The sequence below is a fragment of the Clupea harengus genome, chromosome 9, assembly GCF_900700415.2.
Source record: "Clupea harengus chromosome 9, Ch_v2.0.2, whole genome shotgun sequence".
NCBI lineage: Eukaryota > Metazoa > Chordata > Actinopteri > Clupeiformes > Clupeidae > Clupea > Clupea harengus.
Genome location: NC_045160.1, coordinates 25,515,516 through 25,537,554, shown reverse-complemented (window position 1 = coordinate 25,537,554; position 22,039 = coordinate 25,515,516). Strand labels below are relative to the sequence as shown.

The window sequence follows — 22,039 nt, the reverse complement described above, 5'->3', positions numbered from 1 at the left end:
GAGAGATACCCTCATTGTCCTTTCATTACATCATTGGTAATTATAATTCAAATTGCACGGATCCTTCATTTATACCGTACATACAAACACAAAATAAAAAACCTTGACAAATATCCCCCACTCCCATGCAGTTACTTCACTGGCCTGAAGATAAAAATAAACTGATTGCTTTGCAGACAATAGCTTTGAGCACTGGAAGATTACAAGCTAACCCTTTAACTGTATGTCTGCATCCTTCATTGACCACACACTCACTCAGAGTAAGTGCACTGGTGGTGCGGGACACAAACCCAGTCAGGCGTGGTGCACAGTACTTTACAAATGGCAGATTTATGTGTGTGACAAAAGATGTTTGACGTCTTTGAGAATTTTGAAAAGCGCTACATAAATGTGATGTATTATGATGATGATGATGATTATTATTATTATTATATATCCTGGGCCAACTTTGATCTGACAGTCTTAGCAGTCAGGGAGCAGCTGTCCCTGACGAGATGTGGATCCGCACAGGACCGCCACCGTCACCTGGTCCAGTGAAAATAAACAGGCAAAAAAAAAAAAAATGTCTATCATGAGGGACAAAAGCCTGATTTGCATCGAGAGGAAGGCTTTTTAGGTGAGCGGCGCTTTTTCAAAACCTCAAATTTCCATCTCATCATTGTGGTCTGGCCATCCTTTATAAGGGGATCATTGCAGTTGAGGGAGTTGAATATGAGCAGCGTTTAAAAGGTTACTGTCAGGGATTGGATCAACCGTTCCCAATCGTATCTTGCGGATTGGCACGGCAGCAATCCAGCAGGCTGAGCTCTTCTCAACAGGAAGTTTCCAGACTAATAATGGAGATAAGATGGAGTCTAGCAGCACTAGGCTGAGGGAGTCTAAGAGAGGCTTCCTATAACCCAAGGCAATACAAATAATTCAAATCTGGCAAATGAGATACACATCGCTCCCCACTGTATATCCTTCATCAGAATGGCATTTGTGTGATGTAGCGCGACATAGAAGTGTAGATTTGTCTAGGCGGGAAAGTGGGAGAGGGAAAGGGCATGAAAGTGAGGGCAGCTCATCTTAAAGTGCATTAATGTCTCTGATTGGTGTTCCCTTAGTGACTTGCACTTGTCTCGGCGTCTGTCCATCAACAGTCTCCCCTCTAGTTCGAGAGGGTCATAGGTCAATGGAGGTGTCCGTGCTGGGGAAGGGCTTAGGGTTTCTCTTGCTGTAGGTAGAGAAAGAGAGAGAGAGAGAGAGAGAGAGACAGACAGAGAGAGAGAGAGAGAGAGAGAGAGAGAGAGAGAGAGAGAGAGAGAAATGAGACAATGGTTAGCTGTTGCTACAGTGTAGTGTAGTGGTCACCCTGATGCATGCACCAATACAGTACGAATAACAATGCAATGATGAGACAATAAAGTGCTATGTTGTGTGGTCTTAGTCTCTTAGCAGTTCTACATACACTCTCATAGATATCATTATACGAGATGACATTGCGATGATAAGACGATGGGATGACAGTGCTGAGGAAACCTATGTGTTATACTCTCATTAACCGTCTGCACTATCAATCCTGAGAGGTTGTAAACAGTACAAAACACACTACAGACTGTCACCCTGGTGCACACATCTAGAGAGTATGATAACAATACAGTCCGACCAGGATCTTGCAGGGGTTTGTTGTGATTATTGCGGTCAAAAGCCACTGATTTTGCTTTGGGAATGCATGGGAACTCTCAAAAATTGATTAGTTAATTAAAATCAATCACAAATGATGCAGAAATTCCATGACCTTTATTTTTTGCAGTATTAAGAGAAAATTGCAACCCATAATTACAATTGCGGTAAATCCTTGGAACTTGCTAAATCAGATCATCTGAACAATCCTACAAGGACAATGACACTGTCTCGTGTCTCATTTCATAAGATGAAAGTCTTGTTTTACTATCGCTGGTTGCCTGTAATGAGAGTCATGATAGAGTGTTCATGTATTGGCCATACAATATAATATCCAATCACAGGCTATCGTTTTTCATATGGTGTATTAATAACGCGTCTGGGCCAGGTTGTTTCACATGTCCATAAAACAGTCCGTTCCTGTCAAACTAGCTTACCCTTCGGTGGCAAAGTCAAAGTCAATGTCAAGGTCAATGTCAAGGTCAAGGTCAATGTCAAAGTAAAAAAAGACAAGTCGTTTCTTTGGGTCCACAGCTACAGCAAAGTACTAGTAGTCATGAAGGGTTTACACTAGTGTTGTCAAACGATTCAAATATTTAATCGCGATTAATCGCATTTATGTCATAGTTAACTCAAAATGAATCGCGATTAATCACAAATTTTGATCTATTCTAAATGTCCCTTCATTTATTTATTTTTTCCATCATTTTATTTTTATTTTAATGCCCTTATCAACATGGAAAAGTGTATTGACTTGCTTTATGCAAATGTTTTATATTATTGAAAACCAACATTGCCAAACAGGGCGGTACAAAATAAAATTATAAAGTGCACATTTCAGGTAAACAAGGACTCAGCCTATAGTGCAGTTAAACCATGGCTTAATATTTTATTTTTTTCAAGTTTCCTGTGAACATAGCAGTCAGGCCTCTTATTTCAGAAACAATGAACCGTAACAGTTAGGTTACCAATAAAAGGTAAGCCTACTACTTCTTTGCTTTCAGCCAGCTGCCTGTTGACATTTTCAGACAACAGTGAAGCTCGCTTCTTTTGCACAACACAACTTTTAAAAGTAAACTTTCCATTCAGATGCTTTTTATCATCCATTTCGCCGTATCGCGCTCACCATTCACTCAAACCGTAACGTTAGCCTACTACACAGTTTGCGAGGCCAAAAAGAATGTTAATCTAAAAAAATGTAAAAAAAATGTGCGTTAATCGTGCGATAAAAAAATGTACGCCGTTAAAATGGGTTTGCGTTAACGCCGTTAATAACGCGTTTAACTGACAGCACTAGTTTACACCATTGATCTCCATGATATTGTAGTGTGTGCTTAAAAAAAAGAGTACAGAGAAAAAGTATACGTTGACGTATCATGGAGAAAAGCAAGATGAGAGAGATAGCTAGGGGCAGAGAGAGAGAGTGAGAGACAGAGACAGAGAGAGAGAGAGAGAGAGAGAGAGAGAGGGAGGTTGAGAGAGAGAGAGAGAGGGAGGGAGAGAGGGAGAGAGAGGTTGAGATCTAGGTCAGGAGCCATGAACTCCCTCCTTAGGGCAGTTAGCTGGTTACTGAAACCCAAGCTGCTTGTGTCCTTGACCTGAAACACACTTAGGATCTCAAACAGCAGAGCAGCCTGAGGGAGAGGCAATGGAACGAGAGAGTTTTAGTCAGGTGACGTTCACCAACTGGGCCAATCAGCTACACTGTCGGTGAAGACAAGAAGGCAAGATACTGGAAGTATGACGAGATGAATGGAGTAAATAAAGAAATGTGGGTACCACTTTATTTGGATAGCCCGCCTAGGGTTAGTCTGCAGAGACTTTACAGATGGTTGGTTGAGATTAAAATTCAATCTCTCATTGTTCACACAACATCACCTTAACCAAAAAAAGTCAATGTAAGTAAATGTAAGTCAACTCAGTGAATAAATTCAGGTCTGTTAAGTGAATACATTTAAGTCTGTTAAGAGAGTTAATGTGAGTCTGTTAAGAGAGTTAATGTAAGTCTGTTAAGAGAGTTAATGTAAGTCTGTTAAGTGAATAAATGTAAGTCTGTTAAGTGAATAAATATGCATGTAAGGTAGGCACTATGGCTTCCATCTCAGTAGACACACATGACTAACAGATGGTTTGCAACTCTGCATCTCACTCTTCTAAGACTCACTCAGGCTTTCTCACACACTCAAAATAACATTACTATTACTGTATCTCTTGTGGACTAGCAGTTCTCGAGCGCTCAATGCATTTTTGTAAGACACACACACAACCCCACGCACACACACACCCACACACACACACACACACACACACACACACACGCGCGCACACACACACACACACACGCACACACGCACACACTCACACGCTTCCCACCTGCATCTTGCTGTAGATCCAGGGAAGCATGCTGGACACGCTGCTGTAGACCCCTGGCTTGTTCCTCCTGCCACAGCCCGCACCCCAGCTGGTCACTCCCACCACATACCAGCGCTGGTCACTGTCCTTGCAGACCAGTGGTCCTCCACTGTCCCCCTGGGAGAAAGACCACCGACCAGTTTGAGATGTGGTTGAAGGGAAGACACTCAGTTGCTTTGAACTCATGTCCTAGAGGTTAAATTAACTGCTTTTCTATTTTCTCTATAGTAGGGCTACACCTGAAGGAGGGAACAGGACCTTTTGGTTGCCATGCAAGTGCCTTTTCTGCTGAACCAGTGTCAAATCCTAAGAGGATATATCAGTATGAACGAGTGATGTTGACTCTGTGGTGTTTTGCTCTATGTTCCCCTCTGGTAGGTGTAAAGCTTCAGTTGTTTAACACATGCTTTGCGTATGTGTGGTGTGCTTGTGGCCCTGAGCGAGCGCATGTAGAGTTCTGTTCATGCATGCATATTGATTATGTATTTTGTAGCAATTTTTTAGACTCAGCTACAGTGAAACCATTGCGTACCATCAAACACCACATCAAGCAAACCTCTTTTCAGAACCCCTCGTCCTCCCGCCCCATGCTGTGTCTGAGGGGAACCACTTCCTGAACCTATGTGATTGGTTGATGCCCACCCACCTGACATGAGTCTCTTCCTCCATCCAGGTCTCCGGCACAGACCATGTTCCTGCTGATCCTGCCCCTGTACACCTTGCTGCTGTTGCAGACGCGTGGGTCGATGATGTCCACCACCACCTCCATCAGGTCAGGGGAACTACTCTCTACAGGGACAGGGTGCAGCACAAAAATCATATCAGCTCAAACAAGCCCTTTTTTGTGTCCCTATTGACATAAAACTAGGGTGACCAGACGTCCTCTTTTACCCGGACATGTCCTCTTTTTGAGACCTAAAAAAAACGCGTCCGGCAGGGATTCCAAAAGCGTCCAGGATTTTGCCTCGTCGGATATTTGTGTTTCTCTGGGTCTTTCACAAACTAGTTATTACGCCCTTACAAGTTTTTTGAAAGGGTATCTCCCACTACCACCTCCATCAGGTCATGGGAACTACTCTCTGCAGGGACAGGCTGCAGCACAAACATCATATCAGCTCAAACAGGCCCTTTCTTTTCTCCCTATTGACATAAAACCCTTTGGGTTTCTAGAACCATTCACCCTACTGATATGCTCAACATGAAGGGTTTCAGCATATAGAGGGTTGTATGTAGAACCCAAACAGGTTCCAAACAGGCTCTACAGATATGCACCTCTGTTCTACTCTCTTCTGCTCTCAGACTAAGCTACCCGTGCAGCTCAGCCGGTAGGGCGAGGTGCTAATAACTCCAAGGGTCATAAGAAAGGTGACCCCAAGACCACTCCAGAGAAGGGAGAGAGCAGTCACCCCACCCGAAACCAAAACTGCACCCTGACTGCAATGCCAAAGAGCTAGGCTTGATGGCATGGCAGTCAGCGCACATACCAATCTGTAGTGACAGCACTCCGTCACAGTCACACACAGATGAAAATGCATATCTGCACAGTATCAGAAGCCTCTTTGGCTAGAGGCATCTGATAAATGAATAAATGTAGATAACCAAAACAATTTCTGTGCATGGCCTTATGGTCAGGTAGCTAAACAGGTCAACATTTCATGACTACATTACCCAGAGTGCAGCCACTCAGTGCAGACCTTTCAGACTCCATGAAACCAAATTAAGTAAATGTGTCTGCTAAGTATATCAAATTAAATGTTGCGGTAAATGTTTTTTTTTTCTCCTTAGGGCAGTTAGCTGGTTCCTGAAACCCAAGCTGCTTGTGTCCTTGACCTGAAACACACTTAGGATCTCAAACAGCAGAGCAGCCTGAGGGAGAGGCGCTGGAACGAGAGAGTTTTAGTCAGGTGACGTTCACCAACTGGGCCAATCAGCTACACTGTCGGTGAAGACAAGAAGAAGGCAAGATACTGGAAGTATGACGAGATGAATGGAGTAAATAAAGAAATGTGGGTACCACTTTATTTGGATAGCCGCCTAGGGTTAGTCTGCAGAGACTTTACAGATGGTTGGTTGAGATTCAAATTCAATCTCTCATTGTTCAAGTGAAGACAAGAAGACAAGATACTGGTAGTAAAGAGCGGTTTCGAGATGTGGGTACCACTTTATTACCTGCCCCCTCTTCTGTAGTTCCGAAGCCTGAGGTCCAGCATTGGTCTCCATGACTGAAGGACTGATCAAAGGCAGGCAGACAGGCTGGCTGGACAGCACCTAATCAAACAGGCGGACAAATCATTAGATACACTCTTTTGATTGCAGATACGTGTGGGCATGTGTACACACACACACTGACACACACACATACACAGAGACACATGCGCACACACCCACACGGACACACACAAACAAAGACAAATACAAATGCAAACCATCACAATCAATCACCTTGATCAATCAAGGCAGCAGATGAGAGCTAACCACTCAACAGAGGCTCATGAAGGCTGTTGGCAAAATGCCAGCATTTAAGATGTCTGTCTGTCTGTCTGTCTGTCTGTCTGTCTGTCTGTCTGTCTGTCTGTCTGTCTGTCTGACTGACTATCCTCTCTCTCTAATGGGAGAGAATGATTCCCTGATTATTTCTCTTTGCTTTTTTCAGTTTAGCACAATTGACAAGCCCATCAACTTCCATCTTATCATTGATGAAATGCTTCATCCCCAAATCCGTGTGATTCTTTTGAGGAAGCGCTGGTGTGACATGTTTTTTTTGTGTGAGAGTCAGTGACACACTAGCTAACTGTCATAATTTTCTGTGATTTTCAGTGACACATCATCTTGGCTGCTGGTGAAATGATAGGGCCGACCATTCTATTATTCTATTATTGTGGGCTTGGGAGTCTGCAGTAGTATTTCCACTGCTATAATATTGTAGCCTATTTGTATTTATCACACATTGTTGACATGGAATATGCAGCCAAAATCAGGGTTATATTTATATTGCACACAGGCAAGGCATTTCTTTTGAAATTACATTTTTTTACAGGAAATTGCAAATTGCAAAGGTTGTGTGAAACTGAATAGCAATCTCTGTGGCATGAGCTGTGCAGCTTTTATCCAGTCAAGCATACAGACAGTGGAGAGGCATAGGTGCTTTTTTGAAAATATATGGATGCATTTCTGACAACATGTCAAAACAAAGAAAACAGTTATGTTTATGGCTCAGGCTAAAGTAAGTTTAGCTATAGCTGTGGGCTTGTGGAGGGTAGACACACTGCTGGGCAAGTTAGATAAGTTTAGCATGCTAGCTATATCTGTGTGTTTGTGGAGGGTAGATTCACTGTTGGGCTAGTTAGATAAGCTTAGCATATTAGCTATATCTGTGTGTTTGTGGAGGGTAGATTCACTGTTGGGCTAGTTAGAGAAGCTTAGCATGCTAGCTATATCTGTGTACTTGTGGAGGGGAGATTCACTGTTGGGCTAGTTAGATAAGCTTAGCATGCTAGCTATAGCTGTGTGCTTGTGGAGGGTAGACTCACTGTTGAACTCCACAGGTGCTGACAGTTTCAGCAGGGCGATGTCGTAGTCGTTAGTTTGCTGGCTGTAGCTTTCGTGCAGAATGATCTTCTTCACCGTGAAGGGGGTAGGGAGCTTTGTCTGGGACACGGCCCCTCCGTACACACGCCAGTTCTTGGCCTCCTTGTAGGATGGGTTAGAACTGTAGAAGAGTAGAGCATGAAAGAGCACTCAATCAAACTAAGTGGGTAGGTTAACCTTCCTGGCCTTTCTGTGTGGAGTTTGCATGTTCTCCCCGTGTTCACAAGGGGTTTCCTCCACTAAGGACCCCAACAGAAAAAACATGCAAAATAACAGAACACATGTCCATCCCTGACCAAAGATGGACAGTTCACTTCACTTGGTCCCCGGGCGCTACAAGCTGCCCACTGCTCCTGGGGGGTCCTTGAGGGAGGACGGTCCAGGATGGGAAAAAGCAGAAAATAAATTCACCGCGACCTCAGGCCTACCTGCGTGTGTGTGTGTGTGTGTGTGTGTGTGTCTGGGTCGCCTCCATATATGCACGTGTGTGTTCCAGTGTGTCGTGTGTGCCATTAAAAACCTGACAAAGGTCTTAATTAATGATTTGGGCTCGTCTACTGTCCTATTGAAGGCAATATAATTCTGATGTGATGGCACAGACCTCCATGTTGTCCCCTCAAACTAAATTTCATCGTAGCGATCATGGACCTCAGGGACTGATCCTCTAAAACCCTATGATAAAGATGGAACATTCTAGAACTGGTAGTAATACACTTTCTCTATTGAGTGAATCCGTCAGTGCCTGCCTTATGCCTTAGAACCTGGCATAATGCATTTTCTCTTGTTGTATAGGATTAATGTTTTATTGTGCACTGTCCCTGTCTTGAAAAATAAATTACAATTACAATTACGTCCATGTACTCCTTTCAAATAAAAGCTCATTCTGGCAAATCATGGCCCCTTTCCCTGGTGGGAGGAGAGGCATCTGGTGTTGTGGAGGGCTGAAATCTAACATTGCATGCCCTTGGCTCGCACCGGGACCAGTTTGACACCAGTAGCCTGCAGGCACGGTTATCATCAGCCCCCCATCAGGGCACCTCCGAGCACTCGGGATATTTGTGGCAGCGATTAGTCAACACGCAACACACACACACACACACACACACACACACACACACACACACACACACACACACACACACAGTCTCTGGATTAGTCAACACGCAACACTCAGCTCATCAGAGGCCTGCTGAGCACAGAGAGCCCTGATTGTAACAGGGCCTGGATGTGATCTGGCCCTTTGGGGGGGGGGTTCAACTACGTGGTGCTGTTCGCTGCGTGGATTCCGCAGGATGCATAGCAAACAGAGGAATACTGATGCCTTCAAAAATGTTTTTTTTTTTTTTTTTTTTTTAAATAGGAAGGAAACCTCTTTATAGCTCTTTTAAGCTATTACTATGACGATCCGCTCTAAACAAATGAACGCAGAGTGGTCCAGGAAGATGGTCTACTCTAAAGGTATTCTGTGTTTTGGTAGCTCAGCTGGTAAAGCAAGACATTAACAACACCAAGGTCAGGTGTGTGATACCTCCTGGACACATATACTGATGAGAGTATCCACCCGTAGTATAAATTGCTTTGGATGAAAGTGTCTGCTAAGTGTTAAGTGCTTCTCAGGAGTCTGTAGATGTATTAGAGTAGCATCTTCAAAGCACCTTTAGTAGAGGTGCTCCCAGGGAATGAGCCCCTGACCATGGCTTTGGCAGTGCTACGCTTTAAGTGCTACATTTTCTGTAACCAGGATAACACTGAACAAAACATCAAGCAGATGACATATCTTGTTGCCCTCAGAAAGTAGGTTAAGAGAGAAATGGGCCCCAGGTGCACACTCCCTACAGCTCTCCATACACTGCCACCTGTGCAGACAGACAATCCCAAATTACTCCTGACTGTCTGTGAGGACCGAGGAGGCTGCGTCTGTGATAGAGGACTGAGGACTAAGGAGGCTGTGTCTGTGATAGACTAAGGAGGCTGTGTCTGTGATAGAGGACAGAGGAGGCTGTGTCTGTGATAGACTAAGGAGGCTGTGTCTGTGATAGACTAAGGAGGCTGTGTCTGTGATAGACAGAGGAGGCTGTGTCTGTGATAGAGGACAGAGGAGGCTGTGTCTGTGATAGTGAACTAAGGAGGCTGTCTGTGATAGAGGACTAAGGAGGCTGTGTATGTGATAGAGAACTGAGGAGGCTGTGTCTGTGATAGAGGACTAAGGAGGCTGTGTCTGTGATAGACGACTAAGGACTACGGAGGCTGTGTCTGTGACAGAGGACAGTGGGCTAAGGAGGCTGTGTCTGTGATAGAGGACAGTGGACTAAGGAGGCTATGTCTGTGATAGAGGACAGTGGACTAAGGAGGCTGTGTCTGTGATAGACTAAGGAGGCTGTGTCTGGTAGAGGACTAAGGAGGCTGTGTTTGTGACAGACGAACGAGGACAGAGGAGGCTGTGTCTGTAATATAGGACTAAGGAGGCTGTGTCTGTGATAGAAGATAGAGGACAGAGGAGGCTGTGTCTGTAATAGAGGACTAAGGAGGCTGTGTCTGTGGTAGAGGACTAAGGAGGCTGTGTCTGTGATAGACAGAGGAGGCTGTGTCTGTGATAGACAGAGGAGGCTGTGTCTGTGACAGAGGACTAAGGAGGCTGTCTGTGGTGGGGATAGAGGACTAAGGAGGCTGTGTCTGTGATAGAGGACTAAGGAAGCTGTCTGTGTCTATGACAGAAGACTGAGGAGGCTGTGTCTGTGATAGAGGACGAAGGAGGCTGTGTCTGTGATAGACAGAGGAGGCTGTGCCTGTGATAGACAGAGGAGGCTGTGTCTGTGACAGAAGACTAAGGAGGCTGTGTCTGTGATAGAGCACCAAGGACTATAGAACAGCTCTGTGCCAGATTAGGGGAGGCTCCCCACCAGAGGTGCTTGCTCTCTGCTGTATTGGACTGAGGCCTGTCATGGCAAAAACTAGCCACTTCCTTGCAATTTCACAATCAGTGAAACAAGTCAAGGGGCTGCATGTGTAGATCTGAAGTTTATTGTAGTCACTAGGCCACAATTGAAGATGGTCCATGGATGATCTCAGAGTATGAATCGCTGGTCATTCTTTTTTAAAGGAACCTAGTTCCTCCCACTTTCTTTTGTATGGCTGGTCCTACAGCCAATTCGAACTAGCTCCATCCTTTAACTTTTAGAATTTATCAGAATTTGTTGCTTCGTGGCAAAGTTAATTAATCTTGTTTACAACCTGGCTGTGCGCCTCTCAGCAGTCAGCCTTTTTGGTATTATTTGTCAGCCATTTTGAGTGAGGCTGTTCATCATTTTCATTTAGTCATTTAGTCATTTAGTCATTTAGCAGACGCTTTTATCCAAAGCGACTTACATATGTGTGACTTACAATGTATACACATTTCACATTTTACATTTACACTGATGGCACACTGCACATCAGGAGCAATTAGGGGGTTCAGTGTCTTGCTCAAGGACGCTTCGACAGGGAATCGAACTAGCAACCTTCTGATTACTAAACGACTTCTCTACCTCCTGTACCACTGTCGCCCCCTACTTTCATAAGTTGATCCACGGTCACCAGATACACATAAATCAGCACAGGCCTCATCACTAACCTGGGGAAGCAGTGGGCCGCTGTCACCACAAAGTCTGGAGAGATCAGAGTTCCTCCGCACACGTGGGATCCCAGGAGGTGAAGGCTGACCTGCCACGGCCACTGGCCCACTTTGGCAACACTGCCCCCTATAATCCTGGAGGCAGACTGCTGCCGACCACAATCTAGAGAAGAGCAGAGGACAAGGAATATAGCCATTACCACAATACACTTGTTGCTGTTGCTTGTAACTTTTTGCCAATAAGTGTTACGACAAATAGTATACTATAAATAAATAGCACGAAACTAAGCGGGTTCTTAAATAAATAAATTATTATTGTTATATAACAACATAGTAGTTCTTACAGTAGTTATTATTTTCCCAATTACTGATATGAAATAGCTGTATACCACCCTAGTTCCTGTATTTGTAAATGAAAATGCAAACCCAATAGTATCCAGTCGTCTTTTCTCAGATATTGACAACCAGCAAAATGAGCCTATAAATGAACACATTAATAATGGGTACTTACTCACACACTGGAGGGAAACTACCTTCTCATCTGGGCAGGTAGCGCTGAGGAACAGAAATAAATCAGGTTTATTACACACATGCTTGATACAGTTGCATATGCAAAATGACCCAGATAACAGCCAGCTAGAACTGGGTTGGAATTTTCCGCTGATCTGACACAAATCTACTTAGGAGTAGGAGTGGCATGCTAGCTCTACCCTAGCGCCATCTGTGTGAGTGGCATGCTAGCGCTACCCTAGCGCCATCTGTGTGAGTGGTATGCTAGCGCTACAGTAGCCCCATCTGTAGGAGTGGCATGCTAGCGCTACAGTAGCCCCATCTGTGTGAGTGGCATGCTAGCGCTACAGTAGCGCCATCTGTGTGAGTGGTATGCTAGCTTTACCCTAGCCCCATCTGTGTGAGTGGCATGCTAGCGCTACAGTAGCCCCATCTGTAGGAGTGGTATGCTAGCGCTACCCTAGCGCCATCTGTGTGAGTGGCATGCTAGCGCTACAGTAGCCCCATCTGTAGGAGTGGTATGCTAGCGCTACAGTAGCGCCATCTATAGGAGTGGTATGCTAGCGCTACAGTAGCCCCATCTGTGTGAGTGGTATGCTAGCGCTACAGTAGCGCCATCTGTGTGAGTGGCATGCTGACCTTACCTGACGTTGACCAGGCCGTGAAGGGGACGTGAGGCGTCTTTGCCGGTCAGAGATACCGCAATGGACTGCTGTCCAGCCTGTGCACTGAGCTGGTAGGACCTGGGGTTGACATGGACAAAGACACTTCAAGACACACGACTGACACACTGCTATCTGTCAGGGTAATTTCCCACATTGCCAGAGGATACTGTATATATTAGACACGGGAGAGAAATGGATACTGAACCACCTGTGTCCCAACAGGCCACGGAGATGAGTCTTTGAACAACCCGTGCCTGCCGCTGGCACTGGGGGACACTTAATTGCTACATGTGTCTCATCTGAATCCCATCAACAGAAGACACAGGTGACTGCATTTATAGAGGTACACAAAGGTGGAAATGGATGTGCAGTATATGTATGTAACTTGCATCAGTATCTCCAAGCATTTACACAATACACATATGTCTGCGTGCTTGCATGCATGTGTGTCGGTATGTGTGTGTACATGTGTGTGAGCGCCTGCATGTGTGTGTGTGTCAGTATGTATGTGTACATGTGTGTGAGTGCCTGCATGTGTGTGTGTGTGTCATGTGTGTATGTGTACATGTGTGTGAGTGCCTGCATGTGTGTGTGTCAGTATGTGTGTGTACATGTGTGTGAGTGCCTGCATGTGTGTGTGTGTGTCATGTGTGTGTGTGTACATGTGTGTGAGTGCCTGCATGTGTGTGTGTGTGTCATGTGTGTGTGTGTACATGTGTGTGAGTGCCTGCATGTGTGTGTGTCAGTATGTATGTGTACATGTGTGTGAGTGCCTGCATGTGTGTGTGTCAGTATGTATGTGTACATGTGTGTGAGTGCCTGCATGTGTGTGTGTGTCAGTATGTATGTGTACATGTGTGTGAGTGCCTGCGTGTGTGTGTGTGTCAGTATGTATGTGTACATGTGTGTGAGTGCCTGCATGTGTGTGTGTGTGTCATGTGTGTGTGTGTACATGTGTGTGAGTGCCTGCATGTGTGTGTGTGTCAGTATGTATGTGTACATGTGTGTGAGTGCCTGCATGTGTGTGTGTCTGTATGTGTATGTATATGTACATACGTATGTCCTGTCTATGTATCTGTGTATGTGTGTGTGTGTGTGTGTGTGTGTGTGTGTGTGTGTGTGTGTGTGTGTGTGTGTGTGTGTGTGTGTGTGTGTGTGTGTGTGTGTGTGTGTGTGTGTGTGTGTGTGTGTGTGCATGTAAATATATATCTATATGTAATTCACAAATGTATATGTAGGTTTGTATGGTATGTGTGTGTGTGTATATGTGTATATGTGTGTGTGTGTGTGTGTGTGTGTGTTTGTGTGTGTGTGTGTGTGTGTGTGTGTGTGTGTGCATGTAAATATATATCTATATGTAATTCACAAATGTACATATGTATGTCCTGTCTATGTATCTGTGTATGTGTGTGTGTGTGTGTGTGTGTGTGTGTGTGTGTGTGTGTGTGTGTGTGTGTGTGTGTGTGTGTGTGTGTGTGTGTGCATGTAAATATCTATCTATATGTAATTCACAAATGTATATGTAGGTTTGTATGGTATGTGTGTGTGTGTATATGTGTGTGTGTGTGTGTGTGTGTGTGTTTGTGTGTATGTGTATATATCTATCCATATCTACTGTATATATATGTCTATTTCTCTCTCTCTATGGATAAGAATATTATGAATATGAATATTTAATGACTCTAAAAGGTCAGTGGACGAGACCAGGGGGAGACCTCACCATTTGAAATGTATATGTAGGTTTGTACAGTTTGTGTGTGTGTCTGTGTGTGTGTGTGTGTGTGTGTGTGTGTGTATACTGTATATGTATACAGGGGAGGAGAGCAGGGGGAGACCTCACCGTCTGAAACCCAGCTGGGCACACGTCTGGTCAGCGAAGCTCCTGTCCCAGCCCTGGTAGCAGACCGGGAGGAAGCGGCCATCCTGAGCCGTCCTCACACGCAAACTGCCATCTAACGCAAACCGCACTGGAAGAGGGAAGGAGGGAGGGAGGGAGGAAAAGAGATTGCAGAAAAAGGAAGATGGAGCGAGAAAGAAAGAGAGAGAGAGAGAGAGAGAGAGAGAGAGGGAGAAGGAGGAAAAGAGACGACAGAAAGAGAAAGAGAAAGAGGAGTTGAAAAAAGGGAGTGAGACAGGAAACCAATTATTTTCCAAGGATGTGATAAAATTATGTGTCATAAAAAATGAATGTGTAAGTATGTGTGTTTGTGTGTGTATGTGGCTATGTGTGTGTGTGTGTGTGTGTGTGTGTGTGTGTGTGGTTGTTTGTTTGTCTTGGTGCAGTTCATTTTCATTCATCACATGGTATTTCTGTTTGGTCTCTCCTTGTTCATTTGTGTTCAGTGTGTCAGAGCTGTTGTTGCCTGGACATTCATACTGAGGATGAAGGCCGAGTCACCATAGGCCAGTGTGAGTCAGCCTGTTTGCTTGTATGCCTGCACATGTATATGTCTCCATGTCTCTCGCATGTGTGTGTGTGTGTGTGTGTGTGTGTGTGTATGTGTGTGTCACTGTATCTGTGTGTCAGTGTGTGTGTGTGTGTGTCAGTGTGTGTGTGTGTGTGTGTATGTGAGTGTGTGTGAGTGTGTGTGTGTCAGTGTGTGTGTGTGCCGTTCTGCCTCACCACAGTTGGTCTCGTCGCTGCCCTGCTTGCAGTCGCGGCGTGCGTCACACAGGACGGTGACGTTAGAGCAGGTGTCGGGCGTGGCCATGCTCTCTGGGGGCTCCGAGTTGCCCTTACTGACATCCTGGTCCTCGAGGATGGCTATGGTCGCCAGCCGCGTGCCAAAGTGCACTGAGACGGGCGAGAGAGAGAGAGAGAGAGAGAGAGAGAGAGAGAGAGAGAGGGAGGGAGGGAGAGAGAGAGAGAGGGAGGGAGGGAGGGAGGGATAGAGAGGGAGGGAGAGAGAGGGAGAGAGAAAATGAGGGATAGAGAGAAAGAGACAGAGAAAAATGATGAGACAGAAGCATTTTAAGTGCAGAAGACACAACAACTGAAAGTGTAAAATAAGAGAAAAAAATACAACGTTCAATTTCTCAAAACATCACACAAAAACACTGCAATGTGAAGCGACAGATCAGCTGTCTCTGCTCTCGTACCTTACAGAACATTCTAGTAAACATTCCTTCTCAAGGACTCTCTGAGGTCAAGAGGTCACTGTGCAGAGCTATGAACCATGAGTGTATATGTTGACCTATGAACCCTGAGTGCATATGTTGACCTATGAACCCTCAGTGTATATGTTGACCTATGAACCCTGAGTGTATAGGTTGACCTATGAACCCTGAGTGTATAGGTTGACCTATGAACCCATGAGTGTATATGTTGACCTATGAACCCTGAGTGCATATGTTGACCTATGAACCCTGAGTGTATATGTTGACCTGTGAACCCTGAGTGTATATGTTGACCTATGAACCCTGAGTGTATATGTTGACCTACCCCCCAGCCAGATGGCCACGGCGAGCAGGGCCAGCAGGAACACGGCCCCCCCAGAGCCGCTGCAACACTGTGCACTCCTGCCGCAGCACTGCTTCTCTTTACCCTTGGGGGGCGCTGGAGAGAACAGAAACACAACACAGTATTATAGAAAGCAGGACGCGTGTGTGTGTGTGTCTCGGGGTGTTCCGACGTGTGTGTGTGTGTATGTTTGTTGGTGTGTACATGCCTGTTTCCATGTGTGTGTGTGTGTGTGTATGTTTGTGTGTGTGTGTGTGTGTGTGTGTGTTTGTGTGTGTGTGTGTGTGTGTGTGTGTGTGTGTGTGTGTTATAGATGTAACTGCTTTATGAAGTCCTGCCCTTTATAGAAAAACAATAGACTGCTGGAAAGACAGCAACATTCATCATTCACTGGAGGCTCAAGCCCCACGGCTAGTAAAAGTCTGTTTTGGAGACAGCTGTGGTAGCTATGGAGACAGCTGTGGTAGCTATAGTATAAACACTTTGAAAGATGTGTTCAACATATGTTTTTTTAATGAAATATTTGAATCAATAGTCCCCTTTAAAACACACTCATGGCTGCCTGCAGATTGAGAAAAACACAGCACTATGTTCTTCAACCTGAAAACAAACTTTATATTACACTTTATATTACTTATTCACTTTATATATCACCATATATAAATATTTGAATGTAAAGCGATAGCAGAAAAGTGGGTAAGAGAAAGACACATAAAGAGACAAAAAGAAGGAAGAACTCACGGATGCGATGTTGAGTCACAGCTGTGGTGATCATAGGGGGATGCTGGGGGATGTAGTGCGGCTGGTTGTACTGGGGTACCCCGGGCCCGTTGCCGTAGACGACCTCCTCATAGGTCCTGAGAGGAGGCTGAGTGTGGACTGACAATGTGTAGTAAGGGGGAGGGGGATCGTTCTGGGGGGGTCAGATAGTAAACAATCAATCAATCAATCAATAATATAAAAAAAAACTAAAAGAAATAATTAAATAAATGAACAAATTAATGTCTAGATAGATCTATCAATAGATAGAGAGATTAAATGATTCTTGAAACTCTATTAAATGTGAGAGAGGGATCTTTGCTCGAATGCAGCTGACTGTGGGCCATATCCATGCCAGATCAGGCCCTCCATGTTTCCCTTTCAAACGGCTCCATTATCATTCAAAGCCCCAGGAGTCCCAAGAGGGCTTCTCTTCATGTATGTGTTACTATGGCGACCCCTCAAGCCAGCACAACAGTTGAGGAGTTCATTCAAGTGCGTGGTCCTCAGTGAGAGCATGCCAGATAAAGAAATACATTTAAAAATAAATAAATAATGAATTAATTAACATAAAACTCCACTGATGGATTAACATAAAACATGCAGTCATTTGTCAAAACGACAAATAATGTCAAATGTGCGGCAGAGCAGTTTTAATGTAATCCATTTTACATATATTCTGAAATCTACTTAACTACAAGTAGGCCATACATTTTAATGTGAGCAAGTACAATGTGTCATTTGCCCAAGACAGGCTCTCTATATTTAAGGTGAAAAAAAAGAAGCTTGCCCTCAGCAATGATGATCCAGTGCTTTCATTTTATCCCGGTGTCAGATTAATGTTTGACAAACAAACACATAAATACATAACCTACCAAACCAAAGGGTAAAATATTAAAAGTAATAAAGCACGTATGTCAGAATCGCAGTTTCAACAGCGAGGATCTCAATAGCTCTCATTGAGATCTTTTCGTCCAATGTGTATGAAGTCATTTTTGGCTCATATACCTCTAAATCACCCCCATCATTTAAAAGTCATGGATCCCTTTAGGATATAAATGTCAGGTGTATCACCTTATGAATCTGTTTATTCAATGGATGCTCTCTTATTAAGATATACACCCAGGGAAGGTGTCCCATCTCCTTTGAATTCTGCACAAAGGCAAGACAGTGAGGAGGTGAACTGTGTCAGCTGTAATCGCACCTTGAAGACCGCCTCTCATCTAAGACAGTGCGGCAGAGACACAGACGCTTTTGTCACGGCAAAAACACAGACGACTCTCTCTTGGTAACGTGAAACCAAGCGTACAATGGTGCGCCGGGTTTCCTGGCAACAGCCCACTGTGATATCAACAGGCCCACTTGGTTAGTGTTCCCACCCCTTTGTCAAACTCACACCTCAAACCCACTGGGCTTCACTGATACAGGGCTCGCCAAGGTACCCACAATGCCAACAAACTCGAGAGCAGATATGGTTCACACCTGGCATGTGGCACACACAAATTCACCTGTGAGTGAGTGGTTGTCCGTGAGACTGTGTCCAGATCAAAGCTGACTCAGATGTGCCCACTGAGCCTGGAACTAATCTGCCTGAGATCTGGGACTGTGACAGATCCATGTCCGATTCTGATGCTCTCATACTAACTAGACTGAGACTGAAGACTTTGGAGCTGAAGATACTGACCAGTGACCAGTCACCCATGACCAGTGACCAGTGACCCGTGACCAGTGACCCGTGACCAGTGTCTCTCACCGCCCTCATGGGTCATTTGTATTGAGTGATTGGTTTTTGCCTCGTTGCCATTACAACTGTAATATCGCATATATGTTTGCCTTGCTGCTCTTAAGCGTCTTTGAGAACTTTGAAAAGCGCTATATAAATGTGATGTATTATTATTATTATTACTATTATTATCACTGTAATATCGCATATGTTATTCCTTTGTCATCGCACACCAGGAAGCCTTTCAAACCAGCTCTGTAAGCTTCCTTCTCAGGTGAATGCCTGTTTTGTTTGGCCAGCAAGACAATGGTGTCTTTTTTTAAAGAGTAACCTTAGGCTTACTGTTTATATTTCCCTGACCCAGAATAGATAAAGGCAAACTCTGATGTGTTTTAGGAATGTGCAGCTTCTTCCTGGTTGCACAGACAGATCACCCTGAGATAGTCAATTATAGTAAAGGGTTCCCATGAAATTTAATTTTCTTTGTATGTAGGTCTAATGAAATCATTCAATGATGTTATTGTACTCTTCCATGGATAATGTTTCTACTAATTATACCTTGTACTTTTTGGCACCACTAGGGGGAGCTGCAGAGGCTGTTCCGTGACCAGTCAATGCCTCCTGTGATCAGTCAGTGACCTTGTGCTAACTTCTGGAGAGTGCCACCAGTGAAAGTTCCAGAGTCTGTTCCGTGACCAGTCAAGGTTCCAGAACAAGAGTCTGTTCCGTGACCAGTCAAAGTTCCGGAACAAGAGTCTGTTCCGTGACCAGTCAAAGCTGCCATCAACTAACACTGATCATGTCGGCAGCAGCAGCCCTTGAGACTAATCATTAACCAGAAAGGGGCTTTTGGATTTTGGCGGCACTGCCCATTTAAGGAACAGATTCTGGAGCGCCACTAATGGTACCAACCAGCGCTCAGTATAAGGTGCCAGTGCTCACAAGAAGGACCAGTTTTGAGCTACAACTACTTCTGCTAACTAGCCTATTAGAAAAGGAATAGAAAAGGTTGTTGTTTCATTTTCATTGAATAATTAGGCCCAGCATGTGGAGTAGTATGCAATTATGCCGGTTTGTGTTCTTTTATATCGTGAAAGGCCATAGCAATTTCATTAAGGGTCCTTGAAAAGTCATGGAAAAGTTTTGAAATGTTGTCAATGAAAATGGGTGGAAACCATGAATAGTATAAACATCCACAGCAATGCAAACATGTGAGTTTTTTTAAAATTAAGTATCAAGATTTCTCACGTAGTCCTGGTGTTCCGTATGTTTCTAAATGGACACAGAACGAATACTGTGCATGTTGGTGCCCTTTCAGTTCCTCCTAGCGGGTCAGTAAGTGTCTGCTAGTGATTCTGTTACGCTTGTGAAGTGTGTGTTGTGGTGTGAGTGAGTGTTGGGGAGGTAGTGTGTGTGTTGGGGTGGTAGTGTGTTTGTGTTGTGGTGTGAAGTGTGTGTTGTGGTGTGAGTGAGTGTTGGGGAGGTAGTGTGTGTGTGTTGGGGAGTGAAGTGTGTGTGTTGGGGAGGTAGTGTGTGTGTTGTGGTGTGAAGTGTGTTGGGGAGGTAGTGTGTGTGTTGTGGCGTGAAGCGGCGCGCTTCCCGTGGTTGGTCCTTTTTCTCTCATCTGCATTGCTGATGTGCCTTTCTGTGTATGACCTGTGTGTCGTTGGTGTGGAAATAAAAAATGGAATCATTCAAAGTTCTTAACTCAACCAAACTGGGCAGAGGTTTTGGGCTTGACCAAGCCTTTCCCTTCCAGTGATAAAACATACTGATAAAGTCCTCCCTGTATTCTGTCCACAAATCTGTCAAATACTTACATGTACATTTACTGTAAATGGATTGGATTTCTTGGATCTCATAAACCCTATCGAATCATGACCAGCAGTCCTTTGTTTCAAGTGCAAATCCTTCTAACAAATGATCCAGTGTTGAGCTATTGAAACGCCACTGACGACTCCCCATGTGAAATGAGGCTGCGCCAAGCATCTATTTTAATTGTGTGAAAGAAATAAACAATTTGAATTTAAATCTCCATAACCAATGCAATTACACACACATGCCCACATGCATGCATGCACACACAGATCAGACAGGGCTGGCAGCATTTTTAGCAGTGAATATCTAATATCACAATAATTTGTGTTGTGGTGTGAAGTGTGTGTTGTGGTGTGAAGTGTATGTTGTGGTGTGAGGTGTGTGTTGTGGTGTGGTGTGTGTGTTGTGGTGTGGTGTGAGGTGTGTGTTGTGGTGTGAAGTGTGTGTTGTGGTGTGAGTGAGTGTTGGGGAGGTAGTGTGTGTGTTGGGGTGGTAGTGTGTTTGTGTTGTGGTGTGAAGTGTGTGTTGTGGTGTGAGTGAGTGTTGGGGAGGTAGTGTGTGTGTGTTGGGGAGTGAAGTGTGTGTGTTGGGGAGGTAGTGTGTGTGTTGTGGTGTGAGTGAGTGTTGGGGAGGTAGTGTGTGTGTGTTGGGGAGTGTGTGTTGGGGAGGTAGTGTGTGTGTTGGGGAGGTAGTGTGTGTGTTGTGGCGTGAAGTGTGTTGGGGAGGTAGTGTGTGTGTTGTGGTGTGAAGTGTGTGTGATGGGGAGGTGCACTCATGGCTGTGATGCAGGTGACGGGGAGGAGCACACGGTTTTCCACTGCCATTGTTTAGAGGTTTCTCACAAAGGGCGTGGCCCAGTCTCCGGAGAGAAAAGGAGGATTACTGGGTGATGGCTGGTTTAGTCTTACCGGCCCCATCTCTCTCAGATAACCAACCAATCTAGCGAAAGTGCCAGACATGGTGAGGGGGGTTGATTTTTAGAACTCCTGGGAAACTCACTCCAGCCAAAGACACTGTAATTGGCTATTATCTCTACCCTAGCTGAATCATCTCTGGGATACCATTTCTTTTTTCCACTTCATTTATGTGAAGGAAGTTTCAGGTTGATGAAACGGATACATTAAAGGCTTCAGCACCGGCCGTAATATGAGGATCCATATTCACATTTTCAGTACTCTACCTTATTACTCTGCGTGTTATACGACAACGTGTTTAGGGCCATTTGTAGATGAAGAACACATTCATTGAGCTGGGATAGGAGGATAGGGCAGGATAGGGCTGAGAAGCATCACAGCAGCGAGCAGGCATCCAGCGATGCCATTTGGGCCTCAACCACCATCAGAACGCAGACCGCGTCATGACCAATGGCATCAGCCACCATCAGAACGCAGCATCCGCCATGACCAATGGCATCAGCCAAAGTCAGAACGCAGACCGCGTCATGACCAATGGCATCATCCAGCGCCAACATTCACCTTCAACCAGTTTCTCAACGGTCTTGGATGTTCATGATAACCAAAGAGTTCATGATAAAGGCCACAGAGTCTTTTATTGGCCGGGTACGTTGGACAGCCATGTTCCATACTGTTGCACCTCCTCACTAACATCATGTACGTCTGACATTTCCTGGTTACCAGTGGTGTCTGTAGTGCCATGAGGTTGATCCAGCCTTGCTAAGGGCTACGTTTTTTGCTTGTAAATTTGTGAGTTTTTTTTCTTGTAAATGTAAGACTTTAATCTCAGAGAATATCTGAGTTTTTTTCTCATAAATGTAAGACTTTAATCTCAGAGAATATGTGAGTTTTTTTCTCATAAATGTAAGACTTTAA

The 22,039-nt window shown here is 44.7% G+C and overlaps 1 protein-coding gene across 1 annotated transcript; it reads right to left on the bottom strand.

The window, feature by feature from the left end:
* Window positions 1-29: 29 nt before the first annotated feature.
* Window positions 30-16,829, bottom strand: tmprss13a (transmembrane serine protease 13a; the record flags this gene model as incomplete). The annotated part of the gene is made up of 12 exons (XM_042708637.1): window positions 30-1,216; window positions 4,039-4,194; window positions 4,724-4,866; window positions 6,247-6,345; window positions 7,608-7,786; window positions 11,276-11,438; window positions 11,787-11,830; window positions 12,430-12,528; window positions 14,291-14,417; window positions 15,074-15,244; window positions 15,893-16,006; window positions 16,559-16,829. Coding segments are annotated over 12 exons (1,581 nt in total), but the record flags the coding sequence as incomplete, so codon positions are not given.
* Between the last annotated feature and the right edge of the window lie 5,210 nt (window positions 16,830-22,039).